At 46.3% G+C, this 23,950-nt stretch overlaps 1 protein-coding gene across 13 annotated transcripts in view; it reads left to right on the top strand.

The window, feature by feature from the left end:
• Nucleotides 1-23,950, top strand: part of LOC147618776 (ATP-dependent zinc metalloprotease FTSH 5, mitochondrial-like) — a 42,908-nt gene that overhangs the window by 917 nt on the left and 18,041 nt on the right. For 5 of the 13 annotated variants that reach the window (XM_086773822.1, XM_086773821.1, XM_086773825.1 and 2 more), the window contains one exon: nt 253-322. In XM_086773822.1, coding sequence (XP_086629948.1) covers nt 253-322 — 70 coding nt within the window. Of the gene's footprint in view, nt 1-252; nt 613-23,950 lie in introns of all 13 variants that reach the window. The other 8 variants (XM_086773817.1, XM_086773818.1, XM_086773819.1 and 5 more) reach the window with 2 other exon arrangements.

Below are 23,950 nucleotides of genomic sequence, written 5' to 3'. Positions count from 1 at the left end.
TACCTGCTACTTATCTTGATAGGCTGCAATGACAGAGAGATAGTTTGTCATGTGGTGCCCACATGGATTGCCATGTTATCATGTCATTGCCTGTGTAGCAGGCACATCAGCAAACATAGAATCTTGTAGATACAGTTCTTGATAAGCTGCAAGGATTCAATCAGTAACATTGTCTTTCTTGTATCTTTGGATTGCTTACGAAATAGGAAGTAAATATGCTGATTTTGTTTTTTTTTTTTGTTGGGGGGGTAGAGTGGAGGATTGCCAAAGCTGCGAATAACATCACCTGGCTATTTTGGAGTTCCTACATCGCGATACCAAGGTGATATGTTTTCTGTTAGTTGCGAAGGTGAAGTCGCTAATCATTGTGATTTTGGTTCACAGCTTTTTTCCCTGTAAACTATAAAGGATACCCACCCATGTAAAGGGGAGATATCACCCGTCCATCCCTCATGGGTGAGAGATCTCCCCAACAGCTGCATATCTGACGGGCAGGGGAGATGCCTATAAAGATTCTTATCCTGAAAGGATATCGCAACATCATCAAAATAGGGGTCCTAAGAAGCCATTTGAAGTCGAGATGTGTCTTATTGCATAATCAATCGATATAAGGTTTGAACTCTTTTGCTACCAAGCACGACCCATTTGCGGGTTATTTCTGTAGAAAGATCCTACATAAGTTCTTGGATTTGGGCATGTTCCTGGTTTATCTAGGTATATAATTTAGCCGTATTAGCGGACATGAAGATTTCACATTGTGAAGTTTTCATCCAAGTTGCGGCCAGTTGATATTGTGCTTATTCTTTCTATCTTTGGCGGTGCATTTGCCCTATCAACTAGGAATTTGCTGTAATAATTCTTTCTATTTGCTACTTCCCTTAGTGCTAGGCTTCATTATGGCTGAGTTTGCCCTGCATCTTCGGAGGTTTGACAGAAACTCAGCACGAAGGGCCTTGTGTGAATATATGCTCTTATATGTGTGTGTGTGTGTGTGTGTGTGTGTGTGGAGTGCGTGTGTGAGAGCATATCTTGATACAGTGTTCTACACCCACTATTGGGCACTGATGACATTAGTGGGGATGTCGTAGTATCTAGTCCATACTTTGCATAATGGAGTTGATAGTTATATAGTCTTGTGGGTTGACTACCATGAATATATAACATGCACATTCCTAAAAGGTGAATTTGGGCATGTTCTTGGATTCATCTAGGTATATAATTCAGCTGAATTGTAAAAATTGATCATAAAATAGAGTTTTGAATTCAGCCCATGTGCGGGCAGCACTATGGTCCAAGAGTTTGGCCATCCATCAATCACTAGGTGTATCTTTTAGATGCATACCCACATGTCTCAGTTTAGACTTCTCCGAGAAGTCTTCATTGCAAAAAGCTATCTCAAACTGCTGAATAAAAGCAAGAGGTTTGGTAACTTCCAGCTTTCCAAAGAAATTCTCAAATTTGATGTCCTTATCCCGTGACTTAAACTCTTTGGTTTTCTTCTTTGAATGAGATTTGCCATGCTCTTCAGTTTTAGCCATAGGGGACTCATGTCAAGCTCTCTTGAGCGGCACTCGTAGATCGGGTGGAATTAGCATGATGAGGATGCTCTTGGCGTGCAACATAATGATGAGGATGAGATATGACCTCTTTTGAATCATTAGAATATGCATGTGCTTCCTAGCGAGAAACCTTTCTTCCACTGAAGTCCTTGGATACATCTTTTTGTCCTCTAAAATAAGACTTGGCCAATTCATGAGGATCTTTATATCCCATCTTTGTTGCCATGGCCTGAAAGGCTGCATCATCTGGAGAAACTTTCCTTTTTGTCTCAAGACTTTTTGCACTTCAGGATCCTTTCTCAAAGATCTCCACTGCATTCTCTCATCACGGTATTGTCTAACTTGGCACCTCAAGGCCTCCAACTCAGACCTTATATCAACAAGATCTGAATGTGTAGTACTGGCAGTCTCCTGCATATGCCCACGCTCGCTCAAGAGGTGTATGCTCGAAAGACTCAGCTTGAGTGCTCATGTTACTTTTGCATGCTTAGCCAAAAATTATGTATGCCCAAAAATCATCCTTTCTCATGCAGAGAAAGAACCCTTTGCTGTCACAAGCAGGTACGTGAAATACAAAAAACCAGTGGCCCAAATCACAAGATACATTCAACAACCATCACAACATGAGCATAAATCAATACATCTGTTGTAACATGCAGCGGAATTATGTGTAATGAAGGATTCTGTCACACAAAGTCTCACACCGCCGCCTTTATCTTGAGTTTCGCGAGTCTTTAGCAATCCACTTTTATCACTTCAAACTTTAAGAGATAAGTGAGAGAGAGAGATAGGTCTGTACACCTATTAGGTCCCACATTACCCACTGAAGGGCCCCCTCCTACTGCTAGGAGTGTTCGTTTTATTATCTTTGAAGTGAATGAATGAAGGACTGACTTGGGACTGTAGATAAGCCAAACGCAAGACCTTTGAAAGATCAAGAGGTCGGCTTGAACTATACACGGCTATAGAAGCACCAATGATAACCGATCTCAATGCCTATGCACTCTTCCAATGGAATGTAGGAAGGCTGCAAATCTGAGGCTGAGAGAAGGGGCTGATTGGGACTGTTCTAGGCTGTGTTATGCACTATGAATGAATGAATATGATGCGTTTTACCTTCACCGATGTGGCTGTAGCAGAACGATGGAGTGTATGAGTGCTGAATTCTGTTTGTGCGCTGAAAACGCAAGGTACTGAAGCACCTTCCTTGCTTGAATGCTGAGGATGAAGCGTTTTGCCGATGTGATCCAAACGATGATGCTCCGAGGGCTGTGGGACTGAATTCCTTGGCTGATTTGATGATGATGATATGCTATGATCTGAAGTGATGCTATTTATATGCACTAGATGCTGGTCGGCTGGCTGTGAAGCTGGCTGAATGTAGCATAATATGCTACACGGCTTGCATATGATGAAAATAATGGTAATAATGCTGTAAAAATGTGGGAAAAATGCTATAAAATATGATAAAAATATTGGATGCTATTCCAAGCCTTCTGCCATGGTCTATGTGGTGTATGTGCAAATGAGATGAATGATATGCAATATGCAACCATGATGTGATGCAAACCCTAAGGCTTCGGACTCTATATGCATGAGTGATTCTCTACAAGTGGGTTAAGGGACTTGATTGACTGACTGACTCTCTAAGGCTGAGGAATGACCTACGTAGCTCGTGCCTGACATATCTTGGGCTAGGGATTACAATGGGATCACGGCATACGACAATATCAAATCCTAAAGGGTTCTACTGCTGTACAATGGAGCACTGATGATGAGCCATCTTGTCACCATGCACTACAGTGTAGAGTGCATGTGCATTGTGACATTCCTTGCTTAGCTTGGCAGCAGGTTCATGTCTTCCAGGTAGTCTGCTAATAACTGGGGGTACTCTTGAAAGAACTCTTCGTCTAGCCAAACTGCTTCGTGGGTGCCTCGATCTCGGAACTTTGTATAGAATTGACGAAGTCTTCAATCGGAACCATGCTTCCAACGATGAAGAAGGATTTGGTCAGGCTCAATGATTTTTGATTCGTTTAATACGTCTGGCTGTTATTCATGTGAAACATCAAACGCTTCTAGTTCAACATAAGGCAAACCCCAAATGGGGTACCAATGGTTGAGAAAAATGTGGGCTACGTCCTCAGTTGTGGCCGTATGCTTGCACGGGATGAGCATGCAGAACTTACTGAAGCAATCCACAATGGTAAAACACTGAGTGTGATGTTGGTAGAGGTCCTACAAAGTCCATAGAAATGTTGATGAAAGGTTTGTCGGGGATAGGCAAAGGTTGATGTCACCAATTGGCCGACCATTCGGTCCATCTCCAGATTTTGTGTCTCGTTCACTTGAGGCCAGGCCGGTGTCTCATGTGAAGAGGCCAGTATTTTGCTGACATGGACGGGAGCCAGACTGGTGCCACCCGTGTGTTAGCAGGATGGTGTCGTATGGACGGGAGCCAGACTGGTGCCACCTGTGTATGACCTGGACTGTGTTCTATCCATGGGATTGTCACGCCATGGAAGGGCCAGTATTTGTGCCGTGTCTGGGACTGTCACTCCATAGGAAGGCTCGTGCCTGGAACTGTGTTTTACCTATGGGACTGTTACTCCATAGGAAGACCAGGTTTTATGTTTTACGTCGTGCCATTTTTGTGCCGATAGATATTTTGTACTTATTCCATGAACGGGAGATATGTCCATGATACTATTTGCATATGCACTCATGTTCTGCATGTTTGAAACTGTTTTCGCATGACCTGTATTGTGTTTGCTTGCTTGACGTGTCACTTACTGAGCGGGGACGCTTGCCAGTGAGTCGTGAAGTCTGCTCTGTCGTCTGACGAGTTTTGTTTCATGTGAACAGGTGGTAAGTATATTGCACATGTTAGTTTAATACTTTAATCTCTAACCTTTTGATTTATAAGGTTGTATGTTCACATACACTTAAAAGTGGGCACCCACTTAGGGGCCAAGGTGGGGAGCCACACTTGACTTGTGTGTGTGTGGGGGTGGTCACCTACCCAACCCACCATGGAACTGGCCGCCCACATGCAAACGTGGGTAGCCAGCCAAATCACAATAGTGCAACTCCCTCTCCAAACCTTACAAAAGGAAGCCACCCCTCCATCGTAAAAAAGAGAAAGCAATCGTTTTCCACCACCTTCGTGGAGATCATCTGCCGGCGACCACCTTTTGTGCATAGTCTCAGGCAACGCTATCTCCCCCACCTCTGCTGGCGACTAGTTTTGCTGCAGGTGGCTGCGTTAAACCTTCAGCGTGCTGCCCACCATGCACAAGAGGCTGCTCCTACAGCCAGTCGGCTCTCTGCAGCCAGGCGACTCTTACAACCAGGGCGGCTGCTTCTGTTCTTCTACAGTCGGCTGCTCCTCCACGCCATCTCCTTTACTTTCAGCAGCCAGGCGGCTGTGGCTGTGCGCCTGTTCTCCAGTCAGCAGTGCTATGCTCCTGCAGGCGCCAGTGTACTATCCTCTGCTGGTGGCTGTACCCTCTGCTGTGGGCTGCGCTGGTTGTCCAGTGGGCTGCCCACTACACAAGCAGGCAGCTGCGCAGGCTGCAGCCAGCAGTGGTGCTCCTACAGCTAGGTGGCCGGCGGCCGTTCTCTGCACACAAGCGGTCACTTCTCCATCTCATGCAGGCAGTGCTCCAACTTCTGCAAGTGACTGTCCACTGTGTGTCCTCTCCTGCAAACTGTGCGCTACAGGCCGATTGCTGCAAGCTGCCATCCCTTCTCCACTGTAGCCTGGCAACCATACAGGCTGTGTGTCACCTCTATACAGCAGCTACTCCTCTCGACATGCTGCTGCATCATGGTATTTTTCTCAAGTAACTGCGTACCGACACCATGAATTTTGGTCTTCCATCTACCATCCACAAGTAAGTGAATTTCAGATTTAAGTAGAGTATTTTGTGATAAATCTGATAAGGGACTCTCTCCACGGCAACACCCGTTCGGTGCCGGGTAGTCCAAGCTATTGGAGAACCACGGTCCAAAGGTGCTGAGATCGGGAGAGCCAGCGTTAGTACGAGAGCGCCTGTTTGTGCGTGGTCTTGGAACACCAGTTGGGCGCTCTCCGCGGAATCTAGTGAAAGCACAGGACCGTAGAGACTGGACCACGCTAGTGGTCGTTTTGCTTGGAATATCTACTTCGAGCCTTTTTGTTTGGTACTGTATTCATTTGTACATGGACATCATCTGGTTCTTGGAACCCATGGAGCATTGTATTTGTTAAATACTCCCAATAAATATATATATATTGAGGGGGGGGGTCGGCCCGTTCCGGCTCCAGTGCTGTGGTCCATTTATCTCATTTCATTTCATTTCAATTTCAAGTTGTTATTAAGTTGTCCATTTCAAATTGTGATATTAAGTTGTGCTATTACGCGTGTGGGTGTCCAACGGAGTCTTTCCCACTTGACGGGATCGGTTTCAGTTGAAGTAACCCAGCCTTTTTTGTATGTGGAACCTTAACTTTTTGATAGATCTTATAGGCTTGAACATACGAATAAACATCACATCTTATTTTTTGCAGGTAAAAGGACCATTCCAATTTCTCGAGGGTAGTGTTGATACCCCTATGTCCTCCAACTAAGGAGTCATGGGCATCATGGAGAAGAGCTGCTTGCTTTTCTCGAAGGACACAGAGACGGTTCTTGTAGAACAACCAACCGTTCTGCACTGAGTAATGGCCAAGCTCAGAGTCGAGAGCCAAGCTATATTGAGTACCAAACTCAGGGGAATCGACATATTGATCTTTCATGCTATCTAAGTCTTTTCGAGTGATTTTGAGAATGGTAGACTCTTGAATGGTTTGGATGTTGACCTTTCGACTAAGAGTATCTACGATTGGGTTATGCTTACCAGGGATGTACTCGATTATTCCTTCAAATTGTTGGAAGATCTGACTCCATCTGGCTTGTCGATTAGTCCACTGGGCACTTGGCATGGTTTGAAGCCACTTAAGTGCTTGGTGGTCTGTTTTGACTGTGAAAACCTGTCCACAAAGAAAAGGCTTCCAATGCTTGAGCGTAGTGATCACACCCAAAAGCTCTTTGTCATAAACCGAATAATTCTTTTCGCCGACATTTAACTTTCTACTATAGTAGGTCACGGGTCTATTGTCTTGCTGAAGAACTGCCCTATGGCTACATTGCCGACATCGGTAATGACATCGGAAGGTTCATTCCAAGATGTTAACTTCAATTTTGAGGTTGCTTTCTGGAGTGCATGGAATGCAAGCGCCTTGCTTGTAACTGTGACTTTTTTTCTACAAGTCTTCACCCCCATGAGCAAGTCGGTGAGAGGTGCTGCAAGGTTGGAAAACTGGTGAACATGAGTGCTGTAGGCTTGGCAAAGTCCCATGAGTGCTGTAGGCCTGGCAAAGTCATATAAAGGAATGGATCTCTTGGGTGGTCTTAGGAATGTCCCGATCAAAGATCTCTTGAACCTTTGAGGGGTCCAATCGAATCTCGGCAGAACCAATGATGTAGTCCAAGTATTGAACCTCTGTAACGCCGAAGATAGACTTTTTGGCGTTTATGTAGAGCCCATTATCTCACAAAAGTTATAAAACTTTCTCCACATCTTTCTCATGCTACTCCGCAGTGGCTGAGAATATAAGTATGTCATCAAGAAATATGAAAACACACTTATAGTTTTAATCAACTGACGTGGAACACATCGTGTATAGTCCAACTTAGAGGTAGCTTCAACTTCATTGAAACCTCATTAATCTTTCTTTGGACGGGAAAAGGTCTGAAGCTCCTAAAAGACAACTTTGGGCATCGCTTGTCCCACCTGCTTTAACCTTTTTTTCATAATCCGAAGATAAACCCAATCTCCTTCCGAAAACTTCATATTCCTTCGGTCTTTATTGGCCTGTTGAGTGTAGGCCTCTTGCGCTTTAGCCAACTTGCCTTTTACTGACTCTAAAATCTCCTGGTAAGACTCTGTCACTTTGTTTGCTTCAGGTACTGAAGACGAGGTCCTGGTCAATATCGACTGGAATGGTCTTCCAAACGTTGCTTCATATGGAGTCCTGCCAATAGCTGAAGAAAAAGAATAATCCAAAACAGCCCAAACTAAAGGCAAATACGATTCCCACTTACCTTGCTGTGGACATAACACTTCAGCACATCAGAGGCCAACTGGTTGTAGATCTCTGTCTGGCCGTCCATCTGTGGGTGAAATGCACTGGAAAAATTAAATTTAGTACCAAAGTTATCAAACAATGCCCTCCAAAAACGACTGGTAAACTTGGCATCTCGGTCTGACACTATGGTCCTAAGAATCCCTCTTTTATTGGGTACGATGCCGAATGAACAACTGGGCAACATCCTCGGCGGTCACATTAGCCCTGCATGGAATAAGCATAACAAATTTGCTAAATCTATCAACTATAGTCAAGCACTGAGTATTACGCTTTCACCTTCTGGATGGTGGGAAAACGTTCCAAGCTCTTCACCTTTTGGATGGGAAAACGTCCCAAGCTCTTGAGAAACAACTTTGGGCATCGCTCGCCTACATGTTTCAACCTTTGCTTCATAATCCGAAGATAAACCCAATCCCCTTCCGAAAACTTCATATCCTTTCGGTCTTTATTGGCCTGTCGAGTGTAGTCCTCTTGCGCTTTAGCCAACCTGTCCTTTACTGACTCCAAAATCTCCTGGTAGGACTCCGTCACTCTATTCGCTTCAGGCACTGAAGACGAGGTCCTGGTCAATAGCGACTAGAATGGTCTTCCAAATGCTACCTCATATGGAGTCCTACTGTTACGACCTTGTGTTTTTCCCTCTGGACAACAAGCAGGTGGGCACGGGCACAGGCACAGGCACGGGACGCACAGCGTGGACAGGCATCAGTTGAATGTGAAAAGGAAACCCATGTTGGTGGCCATCCCAAGTGTGAAAGGGGACAAAAAGGAATTTTAAAAGTTATAAGGTTTTAAACCTTTGATGATTTAAAGTATTATTATCATTATTTTGAAAAAAAGCATGCGTTTTCTTAACCTTTGCTTTTAGCGTTTTTATGAAAAAACCGCATCGCCTCTTTAACAGGAGAAGGGTGGCGAGCATGAAGTGGCCGTGTGGAGGGCGCCGGATGGTTTACGTGGCGCTACTGCGCATGGGGTGGTGGTCGCCGCCAGGTACAGCTGTCGCCGCTGGGTACAGGGCTATCGCCGCTGGGTACAGGGCTGTCGCCACCAGGTACTGCTGCCACCATAGCTGCCGCCACCGCCGCCAGGTACTGCTACTAACGGGTGTTGCTGCACTTGCACGCATGGGTTGCTGCTGGGCGCTGACAAGGTGCTGATGTGCATGGCCTACAGTAGGGCGCTGCTGCACATGGGCAGCCAGCCAGGTTTCAAGTAGAGGTTGCACGTGTGGAAGACCAAGTGGCTGTGCATATGGGCTGCAGTTAGCAACAGGAGCCAGGTGGATGCAGGCAGGTTGCATGTGTGGAAGCAGCCAGCAGAGACATCTCAAGGTGACTGTTGGGTTGGACAACACGACTCTATCTCTCTAGGAAGAAGGCGAGCTGAAGGAGGCACCGAGGGGCTAGCAGCCAAGGGGTCTCTCTCTCTCTCTCTCTCTTCGCAAGTAGGCTTTGTTTACGAGATTTGGATACAGAGGATCAAGTTAAGATGCACAGGATGATGTTCTTGGAAGAGATGTGTGTTGCTCTTCGTCTTGAGACTTAATGTGTATTCAGGGATGGCTTGACACGTCCTCTATCTTTCTCTCTCTAGGTTTTTGGCATCGTGATTGATGGTGCATATGTGGATTTATCTGTCATGGAAACATGACATTGGTCTTTTGAGAAGAAACAGGACTTTGGTATCGAGGAAACAAGCCTATGGTTTATGGGATACAGGTCTTTGGTTTATCGGATAGAGGTTTTTGGTTTCGTGTGGAAAGCATGTCTCTAGATTTATGTGAACAGGTTCTAGTTTTCTCGAGGTTACACGCAAGCTGTGACTATAGGAAGGACATGGTGTGGTACAACTCTATTGCTGTCTGGAAAAGGTTTGTGGGATCCATGGTTGAGATGGAGAAGACCTTTTCAAGCAGGGAGGTGTCGTACAGGTGTGGCTTCTCTATGGAATGCTTTGCTGTAATAGCGAGAGTTCTTATTGGGAAAAGTCCTCGGTGAAAAGCAAAAAGGGATCCTATTGGTAAAGGATTCGACAAGTTGTACTTTGTACTCATATTTGATCAAGTAAAGAAATACCGCAAGGGGCGCCACTGGGTTTTGGGGCCAATCGGTGTCCTTGTACTATTTGCAGGAGCATTCTAGCTTTCCTGTTTGTTTTCCTTTTCCAAGTTCCCATGGGTGATGAAGTGTTTTGTGTGCGAGTGTTTGTTCCATCGCCCGTCAGATTTCTGAAGGCTGGTTTCATGGTTCCATCGCCGGGATATCGTCGACTTTCTCAAGGAGGCGAGCTCGTGGTTGTCACATCAAAAGCTTCTACATGAGGAAAGTGAAAAGGAAGTACAGGAGACAGTGAGGAAAGTGAAAAGGAGGCGAGCTCGTGGTTGTCACATCAAAAGCTTCTACATGAGGAAAGTGAAAAGGAAGTGCAGGATTATGAGTCTTTGCCTATATGAGGTGAAGAGCAAAAGCTAAAGATGAAGCTCAGGAGAAAAGACACCAAGGACAGGAAGTAGTCAGCTAGGAACAAAGCAGTTGAAAAGTTATGGTGCAAGAGATGGGTTGAAGGCTATGGCTTTCGACACACTGTCACCAGTGGTATCTTCACTGAGGCTTCATGGGTTCAGAAGAGGCAGCTTCTTTCTATGTTTATCAGTGGTGATCTACTATGCTTCATCAGGAACTTGTGCTTACCACTTGGGTGGAGTGCAAGCAAGTTTTGGGTGCCTGTGGATGTATCAGATGAGGCTCAGATGGAAGAGGAGGAACTTGATGAGGTTCTTATTCCCGAGCAGATACTGGCACATAAGGAAAGAAAGGTACGAGGTAAAGTTTCTCGTCGTTATCTTGTGAAGTTTAAAGAACTATTCACCAATGGATGCGAAGTGGATGGAGGAGGGTGACTCAGCAGATTCACTCAAGGTATTGCAGCTTTATCTTGATGCTTTTGAGTTGGAGCCGACTCTTGCGACGGCTCATTTAGGTTTAGCAGAGCATAGGTATGGAGCATTGCCTGATGCTCAAGAGGGGGGTAGCACCTCCACTCCTTTGTTACAGACAGGCTCAGTTGTCATCTAGGAGTCGCTTGGTGACATCTTTGTATTCACCCGAAAGTACTGAGGCTGATAGTACATCTGCTTATGGGACTTCTATGATATTGTATACTAGTCACATGAGATGGTAAAGTTGGGTATGGTTCACAGTCGGCCGCACCATGAACTATAACTGCAACTATGGATGGTTTTTGCCTTTGGAACTAAGGTATGACTGAGGAAGATTGGGACATTGATCTTTGTCATATGGTTCTGGCTGTTCTTGACCACAGGATTGGTCAATTGATATTGAGATGATGCTATTTGTGGAGTTGGTCTCCTTTGGAATGGCATGGTTTGGTTGGAGCTCAAAGTTTGCAGCAACCTGAGCTAACACTTCGAGACTCTATGGAGGGCATAAGTCTTGCGAGCAGTCCTAGAGTTGGTTTGGTTCATATATGGATTGAACTCTATTTGTGCATGTATTTATACACTTTTTGAGGTATTATGGTATTCTGGTGCCATCGGATCCCGGTACCCTTGAGAATACATTGGGCAATACGCTGGATGTGTCAGGATGAGATGCATGTATGTTGGTATGATACATCAGGTACTTTACCATGTTCATGGTGCATCACTGAACGTGGCTCTTGCCGGATGGCCATAAGTAGAGAGTGTGTAAAGCATCGAGGGACATATGTGGGAAGTACTTCATGGATGTATAGTGTAGATGCATTGAGTGCTTTCATATGCTCATGTTGTACCTTCAGTCGTGGGTCCTGCAGGGATACCCATGGGTGTAAGGCTTGCGAGCAACCCTGAGACTGTTATTTTGGAGTGGGTAGAGCATCTTGAGGAGCATATTGTTTTTAAATGCATATATGTGTCATGCATATGTTTGTCATATGCAGAATGATGCATGGATTTGTTTTTGGCTAACACAGGTTACGTGTTTCCACTTGGTTTTAGACTTTTGCTGTAGGTTCTAAAGGAACAAGTAAGAGTTGTTTGTCACTTCGACGTGACAGTGTGGCCTTATTGTTCAGATGATTGTTTCATCGCCCAGTTGCACTGGGAAATCTTTTGGATGCTTACTGTGTTATTGAGTGCAATCGAGGACGCTTGCTATTTTTCAAGAGGGAGGTATGTTACGACCTTGTGTTTTTCCCTCAAGACAACAAGCAGGTGGGCACGGGCACGGGACGCACAGTGTGGACAGGCATCAGTTGAATGTGAAAAGGATACCCATGTTGGTGGCCAGCCCAAGTGTGAAAAGGGACAAAAAGGAATTTTAAAAGTTATAACGTTTTTAAACCTTTGATGATTTAAAGTATTATTATCATTATTTTGAAAAAAAGCATGCATTTTCTTAACCTTTGCTTTTAGCGTTTTTTAATGAAAAAAACGCATCGCCTCTTTAAAAGGAGAAGGGTGGCGAGCATGAAGTGGCCGTGTGGAGGGCGCCGGATGGTTTACATGGCGCTACTGCGCATGGGGTGGTGGTCGCCGCTAGGTACAGTTGCCGCCGTCGGGTATAGGGCTGCCGCCACGAGGTACTGCTGCCATCATAGTTGCTGTCGTCGTCGGGTACAGCCTACAGGGCTGCCGCCACCAGGTACTGGCGCCACCATAGCTGCTGCCGCCGCCGGGTACAGGGCTGCCGCCTCAAGTACTGGTGCCACCATAGCTGTTGCTGTTGTCGGGTACAGCTGCCGCCACCAGGTACTGTCGTCGCCACAAGGTACAGCCGTCGTCAGGTGTAGTGTGACTCTCTTTCATAGAAACTTTTACACTAAGACATGCAAGCTCAATGTCGAGGTCATGTTGCTGGGCGCTCACAAGGTGCTGATGTGCATGGCCTACAGTAGGGCGCTGTTGCACATGGGCAGCCAGGCAGGTTTCAGGTAGAGGTTGCACGTGTGGAAGACCAAGTGGCTGTGCATATGGGTTGCAGTTAGCAACAGGAGCCAGGCGGATGCAGGCAGGTTGCATGTGTGGAAGCAGCCAGCAGAGACATCTAAAGGCGATTGTTGGGTTGGACAGCACGACGTTATCTCTCTGGGAAGAAGGCGAGCTGAAGGAGGCACCGAGGGGCTAGCAGCCAAGGAATCTCTCTCTCTCTCTCTCTCTCTCTACAAGTAGGCTTTGTTTACGAGATTTGGATACAAAGGATCAAGTTAAGATGCACAGGATGATGTTCTTGGAAGAGATGCATGTTGCTCTTCGTCTTGGACTTATGTGTATTCAGGGATGGCTTGACACGTCCTCTATCTTTCTCTCTCTAGGTTTTTTGGCATCGTGATTGATGGGGCATATGTGGATTTATCTGTCATGGAAACAAGACATTGGTCTTTCGAGAAGAAACAAGACTTTGGTATCGAGGAAACAAGCCTATGGTTTATGGGATACAGGTCTTTGGTTTCGTGTGGAAAGCATGTCTCTGGATTTATGTGAATAGGTTCTAGTTTTCTCGAGGTTACACGCAAGCTGGGACTCTATAGGAAGGACATATGGTGTGGTACAACCCTACTGCTGTCTGGAAAAGGTTTGTGGGATCCATGGTTGAGATGGAGAAGACCTTTTCAAGCAGGGAGGTGTCGTACAGGTGTGCCTTCTCTATGGAATGCTTTGCTGTAATAGCGAGAGTTCTTATTGGGAAAAGTCCTGGGTGAAAAGCAAAAAAGAGATCCTATTAGTAAAAGATTCGACAAGTTGTACTTTGTACTCATATTTGATCAAGTAAAGAAATACCGCAAGGGGCGCCACTGCGTTTTGGGGCCAATCCGTGTCCTTGTACTATTTACAGGAGCATTCTAGGTTTCCTGTTTGTTTTCCTTTTCCAGGTTCCCATGGGTGATGAAGTGTTTTGTGTGCGAGTGTTTGTTCCTTCGCCTGTCAGATTTCTGAAGGTTGGTTTCACCTGCCAATAGATGAAGAAAAAGAATCATTCAAAACAGCTTGAACTATACGCAAATATGATTCCCACTTACCTTGCTAATCATGGACATAACACTTTATCACATCGAAGACCAACTGGTTGTAGATTTCTGTCTAGCCGTCCGTCTGTGGGTGAAATGCACTGGAAAAATTCAATTTAGTACCAAAGTTATCAACCAATGCCCTCCAAAAATGATTGGTAAACTTGGCATCTCGGTCTGACACTATGGTCCTAGGAACCTCGCCAATCGGGTACCAATGCCGAATGAACAACTGGGCAACATCTTGGCAGTCACATTGGCCTTGCATGGAATAAGCATAACAAATTTGCTAAATCTATCAACTATAGTCAAGCGCTGAGTATTACGCTTATCCGGACTACGATGCAGATTTATAACAAAGTCCATCGAAATATCTTGGAAAGGTCCCTCAGGAATTGGCAAGGACTGTAACAACCCTATCTTCTTTCCACGAGGAGCTTTCACACAGTGTTGTACATATGAAAACACATCTCGCCTCATCTTTGGCCAATAATATTGCCGTTTCCAGTTTCTCCAAAGTCAAATTCATGCTTCTATGACCACCCGTAATGGCGTCATGGAGAAGAGCTGCCCTGAACGACTTCATGACACACAGTCGGCCTTTGTAGAAAAGCCAACCATCGCGTATCAAAAAGTGGCATGGTCTTGTGGCATCCAATGCTTGTTCCCATTGTGTACCGAATTCCTCGGAATCCGCGTACGTGTGCTTCATGTTGTCTAGTCCCATACCAACAAGGTCGAGTCTGGTGGTCTGAATCAAAGTCACTTGTCCCTTCTTGCTCAAAGCATCAGCCACTGGATTGGTCTTTCCTAGAAGGTACTCAATCATAACACCAAACTGCTGGAATATCTGGCTCCAACGGTATTGTTGGTCACTCCACTGTGCACTTAACATTGTCTGAATCCAGCGTAATGCCTGATGGTCAAAGTCACGGCCATACAGAAAATGTTTCCAATGTTTCAAGGCCTGTATAATTGCTAGGAGTTCACGATCATAGACTGAGTAGTTTTTCTCTGCGGGCAGTAACTTACGAGACATGTAAGCTAGTGGATGACCATTCTGTTGCAATACACCTCCAATTGCGATGTTACTCGCATTGGTGATCACCTGAAATGGCTCGTCCCACGAGGCAAGTGCTAAACAAGGCGCTTCTGATAAAGCCACCTCGAGGTTCTTGAATGGCTCCAACGCTCGTGGAGTCATTCGAATCTTTGCCTTCTGGTCTTCACACCCTTTAGCAGATCGGTGAGATCTGCCGAGAGGTCTGAAAACTTGTCTATGTGGGTGGAGTATTCCTGGCATATACCTAGAAAGATCTGATGTCAGAAGCTGTCTGAGAGACTTCCCAATTGACAATCTCGGCCACCTTAGCCGGATCAAGTCGAATGCCTTTTGCACTAATTATATATCCAAGGTAATGCACCTCGAACAAATAAAATTCCAACTTCTTCTCATTGACATAGAGCTCGTTGCTTTCTAGCAACTTTAGGACTTTCTCCACATCAATGTCATGTTGCTCAACCATAGCTGAAAATACCAGTATATCGTCTAGAAATACGAACACACACTTTCCAATTAATCCCCGGAACACATGCATCATCATGTCCACAATCCGCACCTGGTGGTACCCACTCTTTCAATCGAGTTTCGAGAACACCTTAGTCCCATTCAGCCTCTCGAGAATGTAATCTATTCGAGGCATCGGGAATCTACTCTTGATAGTCAGCTTATTGAGTGCACGATAATCGACACACAAACGAAGACCCATCTTTCTTCTTGACAAATAGGATCGGTGCTGCAAATGGCGACGCGTTGGGGTGGATGAAGCCAGATTGCAACAATTCTTGGAGTTGGCGGTCCAACTCCGATTCCATTGCCTTGGAAAGGTGATATGGAAACTTGCTCGGGGGTTCCGAGCGTGGGAGGAGATCAATCTTGTGGTCCTCCGGTCTGGACAAGGGGAGCTGGGGAGGGAGTTGTCCCGAAGAAAAATCTTCTAGAACTTTTCATGGAGAGCCAAATTTTTCTCGGAAGCACTGGCCACCGACTGGGCCGTTTGGATGTAATTATCGCACAATGTGCGTCTTTCCTAATCACTCACTTAGCTTGTAAGTGGCTTATGAGCAGAAAGTTTGGAATTCTTGGCTCACACTTAATGGTCATTGGGACGTTTGACACATTCCGATTAATCTGGAAAGTGTGCTTGTCCCACTTGACATTAGGATGGAACTTGGAAACCATTGAATGCCCAATATTATGTTTGCTCCTACAAGAGGCACAACCATAAAATCACACACAAACTCTATGCCCTGAATAACCAATTTAGCACCTAGAGCTTCATACTTGACGCTCGTTGTCATGCATGTGCTAAAACCCTCAACTTGTTTGTCCACCGAAGTCGGGACGAAATGGGCACGCCGAGCGGCATGTTCCGTGACCACGTCCTCCTTGTTGCCGCTGTCAAACAAGACAATGACTCTCTGGCCACCTATGTAGCCAAAGGTCTTGAGCAATTCGTTGCGCTTATACTCTTGGTCATGGGTGCTCTTCTGCTTATCTTCGAGCTCTCGACTAATGATTGCTCCAATTGAAGCATTGGGATTTGAAGAACTAGGGGCAGCCACTGCGGTCTGTGTGGGAGTTGGGCTCACCACATGGAAGCTGGCGGAAGCTAAGGTGACGGTCTTTGGAGCGGTAGTCTTCTTAGGACACTCCTGAGAAGTGTGTCCTTTTGTGACAAAAGAAACACCTACCCTCCTTGTACTGAGAAATCTCCTCAGCACTCAACTTGCCACGTGTCTTGCCTGTCTCCGCTTCTGGTCTGGAGTAAGCTTGGACGCATTGTGAGTTCTTGGAGCCAGAGGCTCCCGTGCTCTGTCCTGGGGAAGACCCCGTCAGGTTCTGGCCTTTCCCCTCCGAGGCGGTAGCCTTGGGAGTAGCCAGTTGGGAAGTCTTGGGCTTGCCACCATTGTGCTTCATTTCAGCACTTTGCGCAAGCGAGAGTGCGTCTTCGAAGGTGGTTGGCCTAAACATACGCATCTCCCACTGAATTTGTGTGTCAAGGCCATACAAAAATTGCCCTTTCTTGTTCGTATCAGATAAGCCTAATTGCAAACATAAACTCGAAATTCTATTGGCAAACTGAAGGACTAGTTGCGCGTTCTGATGGGCTTCCCTGAACTCGTCTTCGAGTCGCTCAAGGTTTTTGGGGCGGTAGAAACCGCTGCTTAAGGTCGCGGACAAACTCATCCCACACATAAGCTACCACGCCTAATCTGGTGTAGGCATGAGCCCACTGGGTCCACCAAGGAATGGCCTCACCTTCCAAGTACCAACCGGCTAAGATCACTCTGTTAGTATCATTTTTTCTAATTGCGGTAAAGTAAGCTTCAAATTGATGCAACCATGAATAGAGAGCTGTGGGGTCGAGTTTACCATTATACTTACTGAAGTTCATTTTCTCGAGAAAATGATTCGATGACGCCGCTGGTGTCAATCTGGCATCCAAAGCTGCAAGGTAACGCTCATGTTCCACGCGTCGCATGGCTTCGTCTTCACATTGTCAGATCTCCGATGCACATCTGAAAACCAATCACACGAGCAAGAAAAAATTTCTGGTTTTTTGCTGAATCTTTACACTTGAAGTAGGCTCTGATATCACTGTAACATGCGGAAGCTTCGGGGGAGATCGGTAACTTCAATGCTCAAAAATATAGCACACTTGTCGCGACAAAATTAATGCACAAAATTGAATATAGATTTGCAGAAAAATAGAGAGAGAGAGAGAGAGAGAGAGAGAGAGAGAGAGAGAGAGAGAGGGAGAAGAGGACACAGTATTGGGTCCCGAATACCCTCTGTAGGGCCCTCACCACGAATGGTGTATTTGCTTTTATTAGAATGATGCAAAACTGAAATAAAAGACTGAACCTGAACCTTTTTGCCTGAGATAGATGTCTGCCCTTGACCTTCAATCCTTCACCCCTTCTGTGTTAGCTTGTCCTTGGCTGCCCTAGCCCTTTGTTCAGCTTCAGCACTTGGTGAATTCTGAGATAAATGAACTGATTTATGTCTTGGGTATTTATACCCTTCAGGGAAGCTAGTTGGCTGGTTTACAGCAGTCGGCTGTCTTAAAGTTTGCTCCATGACTGGTAAAATCAGCATTAAATGCTGAATAATGCTGCACATCACTTAAATAAGTGCTGGCCACCATGCACATTAGCTATTGGCTGCTGGGCAGCCTGTGTGGCTGTCCCACACCTGGCCTACAGCCCTCTAGGGCTGTGTACCCTGTCGGCTGCTTGTCCAGGAGCCCTAGGGCTGTCCTACAGCCCTTCCATGGCCATCCCATGGCTGGTGGGGACAGCCAAGGCCTTCTTGGCCCCTATGTGGGTGGTTCTACACCTCCCCCATGCCCATATCTGTCCTTGGGGTAGCCCTATGGGCTGGCCCCTTTCATATATGCAAACCCTAACTGTCTACATAGTGATTTGGCATCTAGTATCATACCAGATATACAGAACCACTGACATCATTCCAGAGGGAGACTCACAACGCGGACTGGCTGTAACTCGCGGCGGGTGCCCGGGGGACTAGGGCCTTTGACACACTTGTTGATACCATCAATGCATATCAAAACACTTAAACATGGCCACAACCTTAACACACATCCATCATCACTTCGCATAAAACATAAAAGCTGAACAAAACATCCACAAATGCTGAAAATGGATCTTGCACATGTGACACCACATAGAGGCCGGAATGGACCGACCCGCCCCTTGGAGTATTTTATTACCCAAGGAGAATAATATCATGTACAAGCTTTGAGGGCCTTACTCTCCCCACGGGAGATGCCGGATTATCCATATACAAATGCCATAACACAGCCCAACATGAGGCAACCAAGCCGGAACATAGGCTGTAGAAATGCCGAGCCAACAACATAATCCATATACCTTCGTGTGGGTACTGATTCTTCCCCAAAAACCACGGGTCTTCATGCAATAGAGCTAGTACAGCAAGTACAACTCTCCATTCAACCGGTACAGCAAGTACAATGGTTGGTACAGTCGGTATAGTGGTTGGTACAGTAAGTATAGTGGCTGGTACAGCCGGTACGGTGGTTGGTACAGCAGGTAGAGCAAGTACAAATGTTGGTACAGTATGTACAGTGACTAGTACAGCAGGTATAGTGGTTGGTACAGCAAGTACAGAAGCTGGGTACAGCCGGTACAATGGGTGGTACAGTCGGTTCAATGGTTGGTACAGTAGGTACAAGGGCTAGTACAACAAGTACAAATGCTGGAAATCATAATAAATGATTAGATGCCCTCGCCTTCAGTATTTCTTCGTGATGGAAACCTCCAAAACAATCCCCAACAGTCGGTATTCTTCATGGGCAGCCTTCAAGAGAGAGAGAAAGAGAGTAGCTATCATTAGGGAAGCCTTCAACGGTGGTAGAGGCTAGTGTGCAACAAGAGAGCCTCCATTAATGAAGAGAGAGAGCTCCAATTTATAGATTTGGGCCTCCCATGAGCTAAAATGGCAAGAGAAGGCTACAATGACAAGTGGAGAGCCACACAATAGCTGAAGTGACAAGTGTGAGGCCACTTGTCTCACTTTGATCCACTTTCTAACAAGTGTCAGTCGACTTGTCTCACTTTGGTCCACTCTCTTGCCACATGTCCCAATCTAAGAGATGGGTCCTTCCATATAAACTCTCTCTAAAAATATCCCAACTGGTAGACATTATGTCATAGGTACTTTGCCAACTCTTGGTATTTGCTCAATTCCAGATGTAATGACGCGAACAGAATCTCCATCAGAGTCGGGCCAAAAATAGCAACTCTCCTAAATTTTAGGAGTGTGGTCCTTTGTATTCTAGGATAATCTCCCATTCCCAAAGCTTGTACTTTCCAAATATTTAGACATCTTGGAGTCCACCAGACCCCTTTCATACTGGAAAATGTCCAGGTTGGTGACACTGGCACTGCTTCATTTGCAGGACAATGCACACCTGACCTCGGATGACTGGAATGGAACCCTGGCTGACTCGTCTCGGACTGGGCTCACATGGGACCAATTTTCCATCCTAGGTTCTGCACCATCTGCACAGATATGTCTACGTGACATCCAGGTGCGGGATGCACGTGACATTACTAAAATTCGGTTGAGTTCGGATGACGGTTGTCGATGTCGCGGGATTTTGGCTGGCGGTACCTACGGGTGGGAAAACTGAAGAGGTGTGCTGATATTTCAGATGCAAGGCCTCCTTTTTTCATTGGTGTTTGAGTAACACTCGCTCTTGATCAAGCTCTTGTTGGTACTCCCAAGTGGCGAGCTCAGCATGACGCCGGTCTTCTTCAAGCCTGCGTTGGGCTTCCTCTCAGTCTCGTCTGTTTGCTTTTTCTTCCCGCCGTCTGGCCTCATCCTCTCGTCTTTGTTGTTCCACCTGAAAGAAGAGGGTGACGAAGTCGGGGTAATTGGAGGAGTGGGGTGTTATGTAGTATGAATGAATGAATATGATGCGTTTTACCTTCACTGACGTGGTTGTAGCAAAACGATGGAGTGTATGAGTGCTGAATTCTGTTTGTGTGCTGAAAACACAAGGTACTGAAGCACCTTCCTTGGCTGAATGCTGAGGATGAAGCGTTTTGCTGATGTGATCCAAACGATGATGTTCCCAGGGCTGTGTGACTGAATTGCTTGGCTGATTTGATGATGATGATATGCTATGATCTGAAGTCATGCTATTTATATGCACTAGATGCTGGTCGGCTGGCTGTGAAGCTGGCTGACTGTAGCATAATATGCTACACGACTTGCATATGATGAAAATAATGGTAATAATGTTGTAAAAATGCAGGAAAAATGCTATAAAATATGATAAAAATACTGGATGCTATTACAAGGCTTCTACCATGGTCTATGTGGTCTATGTGCAAATGAGATGAATGATATGCAATATGCAACCTTGATCTGATGCAAACCCAGTACATAGTGCATGTGACATATGTCACATACATGATGTACATATACATCCTGAAACCACAGAAGATAAATCTTGCACGTGACACAACACTAGGGGCTGAAGTTGGGCCAGCGGCCAGCCCCCCTAGGTATCTTTATTACCAACAGAGTGTTCTATTGTACAAGATGCGGGTGCCCGAGAGTTCCACTCCTCAGCTAGCACCAGATTTATCCAAATCCATGAAAAACGAAACAGTACAAGCTCTCGGTCACCAACCAGAGCAAAGCAAATCACCAACTGCCCAATAGAGAAAGCAAACCCTCGGTTACCAACCAAGAGCGAAGCACTCACCAACTGCTGTCCAGATAAAGCCAACCCTCGGTCACAAACCAAGGGCAAAGCGCAACTGCTGTCCCGTGAAACCAAGCCCTTGGTCACCAACCTGGGCTTAACAGTCATCAACTGTTCCTTAGTTTCACGGCTGTCCACATGATTGTGCAATTTCAGCAGCTCCAAACACGCCCAAAAGAGCACTTACACCAATCGTTTTGCATCCCATGAAGCTGGGTTGAAGCCTGGCATCTGTTCCATTTCAAGGAAACCCATGAAGTATTGCTGAAATTTACTGTAATTCAACGCAGCCAGCAAAAGAGAAGCAGTAGCGGAAGTCGACCAGCCCTAGGGAGCAAGTATGCATCTTGACTGGCTCTCTGTGGCTTGTGGGAAGCTCGACCAGCAATAGAAGAGAGAGAGCACTGTCGGCCAGCCCTGCAACGTGTTTTTCAGTAGCCAGCCAGCCCTATTACCCCTACTCCAAGAGTCGACTAGCCCTGTAGCTCGGGCCAGCCCTGCAACCTGTTTTTCAGTAGCCGACCAGCCCTGTAGCTCGGGCCAGCCCTGCAACCTGTTTTTCAGTAGCCGACCAGCCCTATTACCCCTACTCCCAAGAGTCGACTAACCATGTAGCTCGTGTGCATGGAGTCGGCCAGCCTCACCACTCTTCTTCCTACTGTCCACAACCCATAGGCCCTCTACAGAAGAAGTCGACCAGCTCTTTGTGGCTGCCCTAGCTTGCCCAACACCCCAAAAACCCCAGAAAAGCAACTTGTGGGTGTCAAAAATAGCCCCCAGGGTCACTTTTAGCAATTCGTGAGTTTTTGGTCCATGCCCGGGTGCCCAAGCCTAATAATTGGTCCCGGTTCATTAAAATAGTCGAGCCCTGTAACTATATGGCCCTCCTAGCTCTATTTTCACATCATGAAATCCATGCCCGGACACCGGACAAGTGGAAGAAGCGAGTCAAGGGCACCATTGCAAAGAGGAGTCTGAGCCGGACCAAAAAGCTAAAAGGCGCGTTCTCAAAAAGCAGCTGTAAGGCCAAAAAGCAAGGTCTTAAAGCCAAAAAAGCAAAGCACCAGAAGTTGAGTAATATTTTATTAATAAAAGTAAAAAAAGTAAAAGCAAAGGCAAAAAGGAAAAAGCAAAGCATAAAAAGGCAAAGCAAAAGCATGCACAAGATTTAGGCAAAAAGCAGAGCCCTTTTCAAGTATAAAAAGGCTTGAACCTCTCTTGTAGCATGAAGGAGATCGTGGAGTGTGTGTGGGCATCATTATGATCATGGAGAGCTTCTTCTTCGCCAGGCTTAGTTTCGTACGTCGTACGGATCAGATCGTACGCACGATTCGTTCCGTACGGTACCGTACGATCAGGTACGATTTTGCCCGTTGGAAATAGCCGTTTTTTTGTCCGTTTTTTTTGACCGTTTTTTGGCTATTTTCCTTTCATCTCTCCTGAGTCCTTCTATAAAAGCCTCAAGGACCAAGCCTCTCCTCCATCTACTCTAAGCCTCTCCTCCACCACCCTCCATCTACTCCAAGCCTCAAGGACCAAGCCTCTCCTCCACCCTCCTCCACCCTCCTCCAAGCTCCTTCCATCCCACTTGAGTCTCTACTCCAAGTTCTCTTTCTGCAAGCTCTTCCCATACTTCATCTTCTCTACGCTCTCTCAACTACTCCACGCTTTAGCCCTTCTCTTATCCATCATGCCTCGGGAGAAGCATGAGGCTTTTGATTTGCATTGCCTCAATGTGGAGAAGGACACCAAGAAGTCCAACTCCCATCATTGGACATGCCGATATTGCGGCAAGTCATACACCAGTGGTGCAACAAGGCTTCTCCAGCACCTTTCAAAGATTGGGGGACAAGTTGCCCCATGCAAGGAGATTCTGCAAAGCATTGCCGATGACATTTCGTGGAAGATGAGCGGCGGCTCAAATTCAAGTAGAGGAGCATCATCAACACACGCACCGGCACCACCACTAGCACCACCATCGGCACATGATGAAGCGGCCACCGGCTCTTTCATTGGTGTATCCTCCACTACCACTTTCACGGATTCACGGTCCGCCTCCGCGCACCGGGCAAAAGGCAAAGGGTGGTGGAGCGTGAAGGGGTGCAACCCTCTCTCCACCAAGTCACGGGTAGTGTGAGAGGTTCGGTTGCATTCCTTAAGGAGCGGCAACGCCTTGCGGAGATAGAGATTGCTCGCACCATTATTGAATGCAATCTTGCCTTCAATGTACTCCAAAAGGAGCAATGGAAGAAGATGGTGACGGTGATTGCGAATGTGGGCCCATGTGAGGGGTGGACGGGGGTCTCTTACACGGCTATGCGCACGAGGAAGATTGATGAAGAGAAGGAGAGAATTGATCGAGCCCTTGACCCGATTCGAGCCACATGGACGAAGTATGGATGTTCTATTCTCACAGATGGATGGAGTGATCAAAGGAAGCGTGGCATTATCAACATCCTTGTGTCTTGCCCGCTTGGCACATACTTCTTGCGTGCGGTTGACACCGGGAGAAGGGGGAGAAAGACTACCGGGAGTTTCATCTACCGCCATATTAGGCAAGCGATCATAGAGGTAAGCATTATTTTACTTAAGTGTGGCTGATTTTGTCATTTGTGCAAAGCCCTCAACTCATATGATTTATCTACCATGTAGGTTGGGGCTCAAAACGTGGTGCAAGTCATCACCGACAATGCATCAAATTGTCGACGCGTGGGCCGCTTGCTTGAGGCGGAATTCCCTACCATTGTGTGGACTCCATGTGCGAGTCATTGCATTGACTTACTCATGGAGGATGTGGCGAAGCTCGGGTGGGTGAAGAGGATTGTGCAACAAGCTACATCTATTGTCAACTTCTTCATGCTAAAGGTGAAGGTGCTTGCTATGTTTCG

The sequence above is a fragment of the Cibotium barometz genome, chromosome 34 (genome assembly GCF_041138505.1).
Source record: "Cibotium barometz isolate CiBa-2024 chromosome 34, ASM4113850v1, whole genome shotgun sequence".
NCBI lineage: Eukaryota > Viridiplantae > Streptophyta > Polypodiopsida > Cyatheales > Cibotiaceae > Cibotium > Cibotium barometz.
The sequence above is the reverse complement of the archived record's forward strand: the minus strand, read 5'-3'. Positions and strand labels throughout refer to the sequence as shown.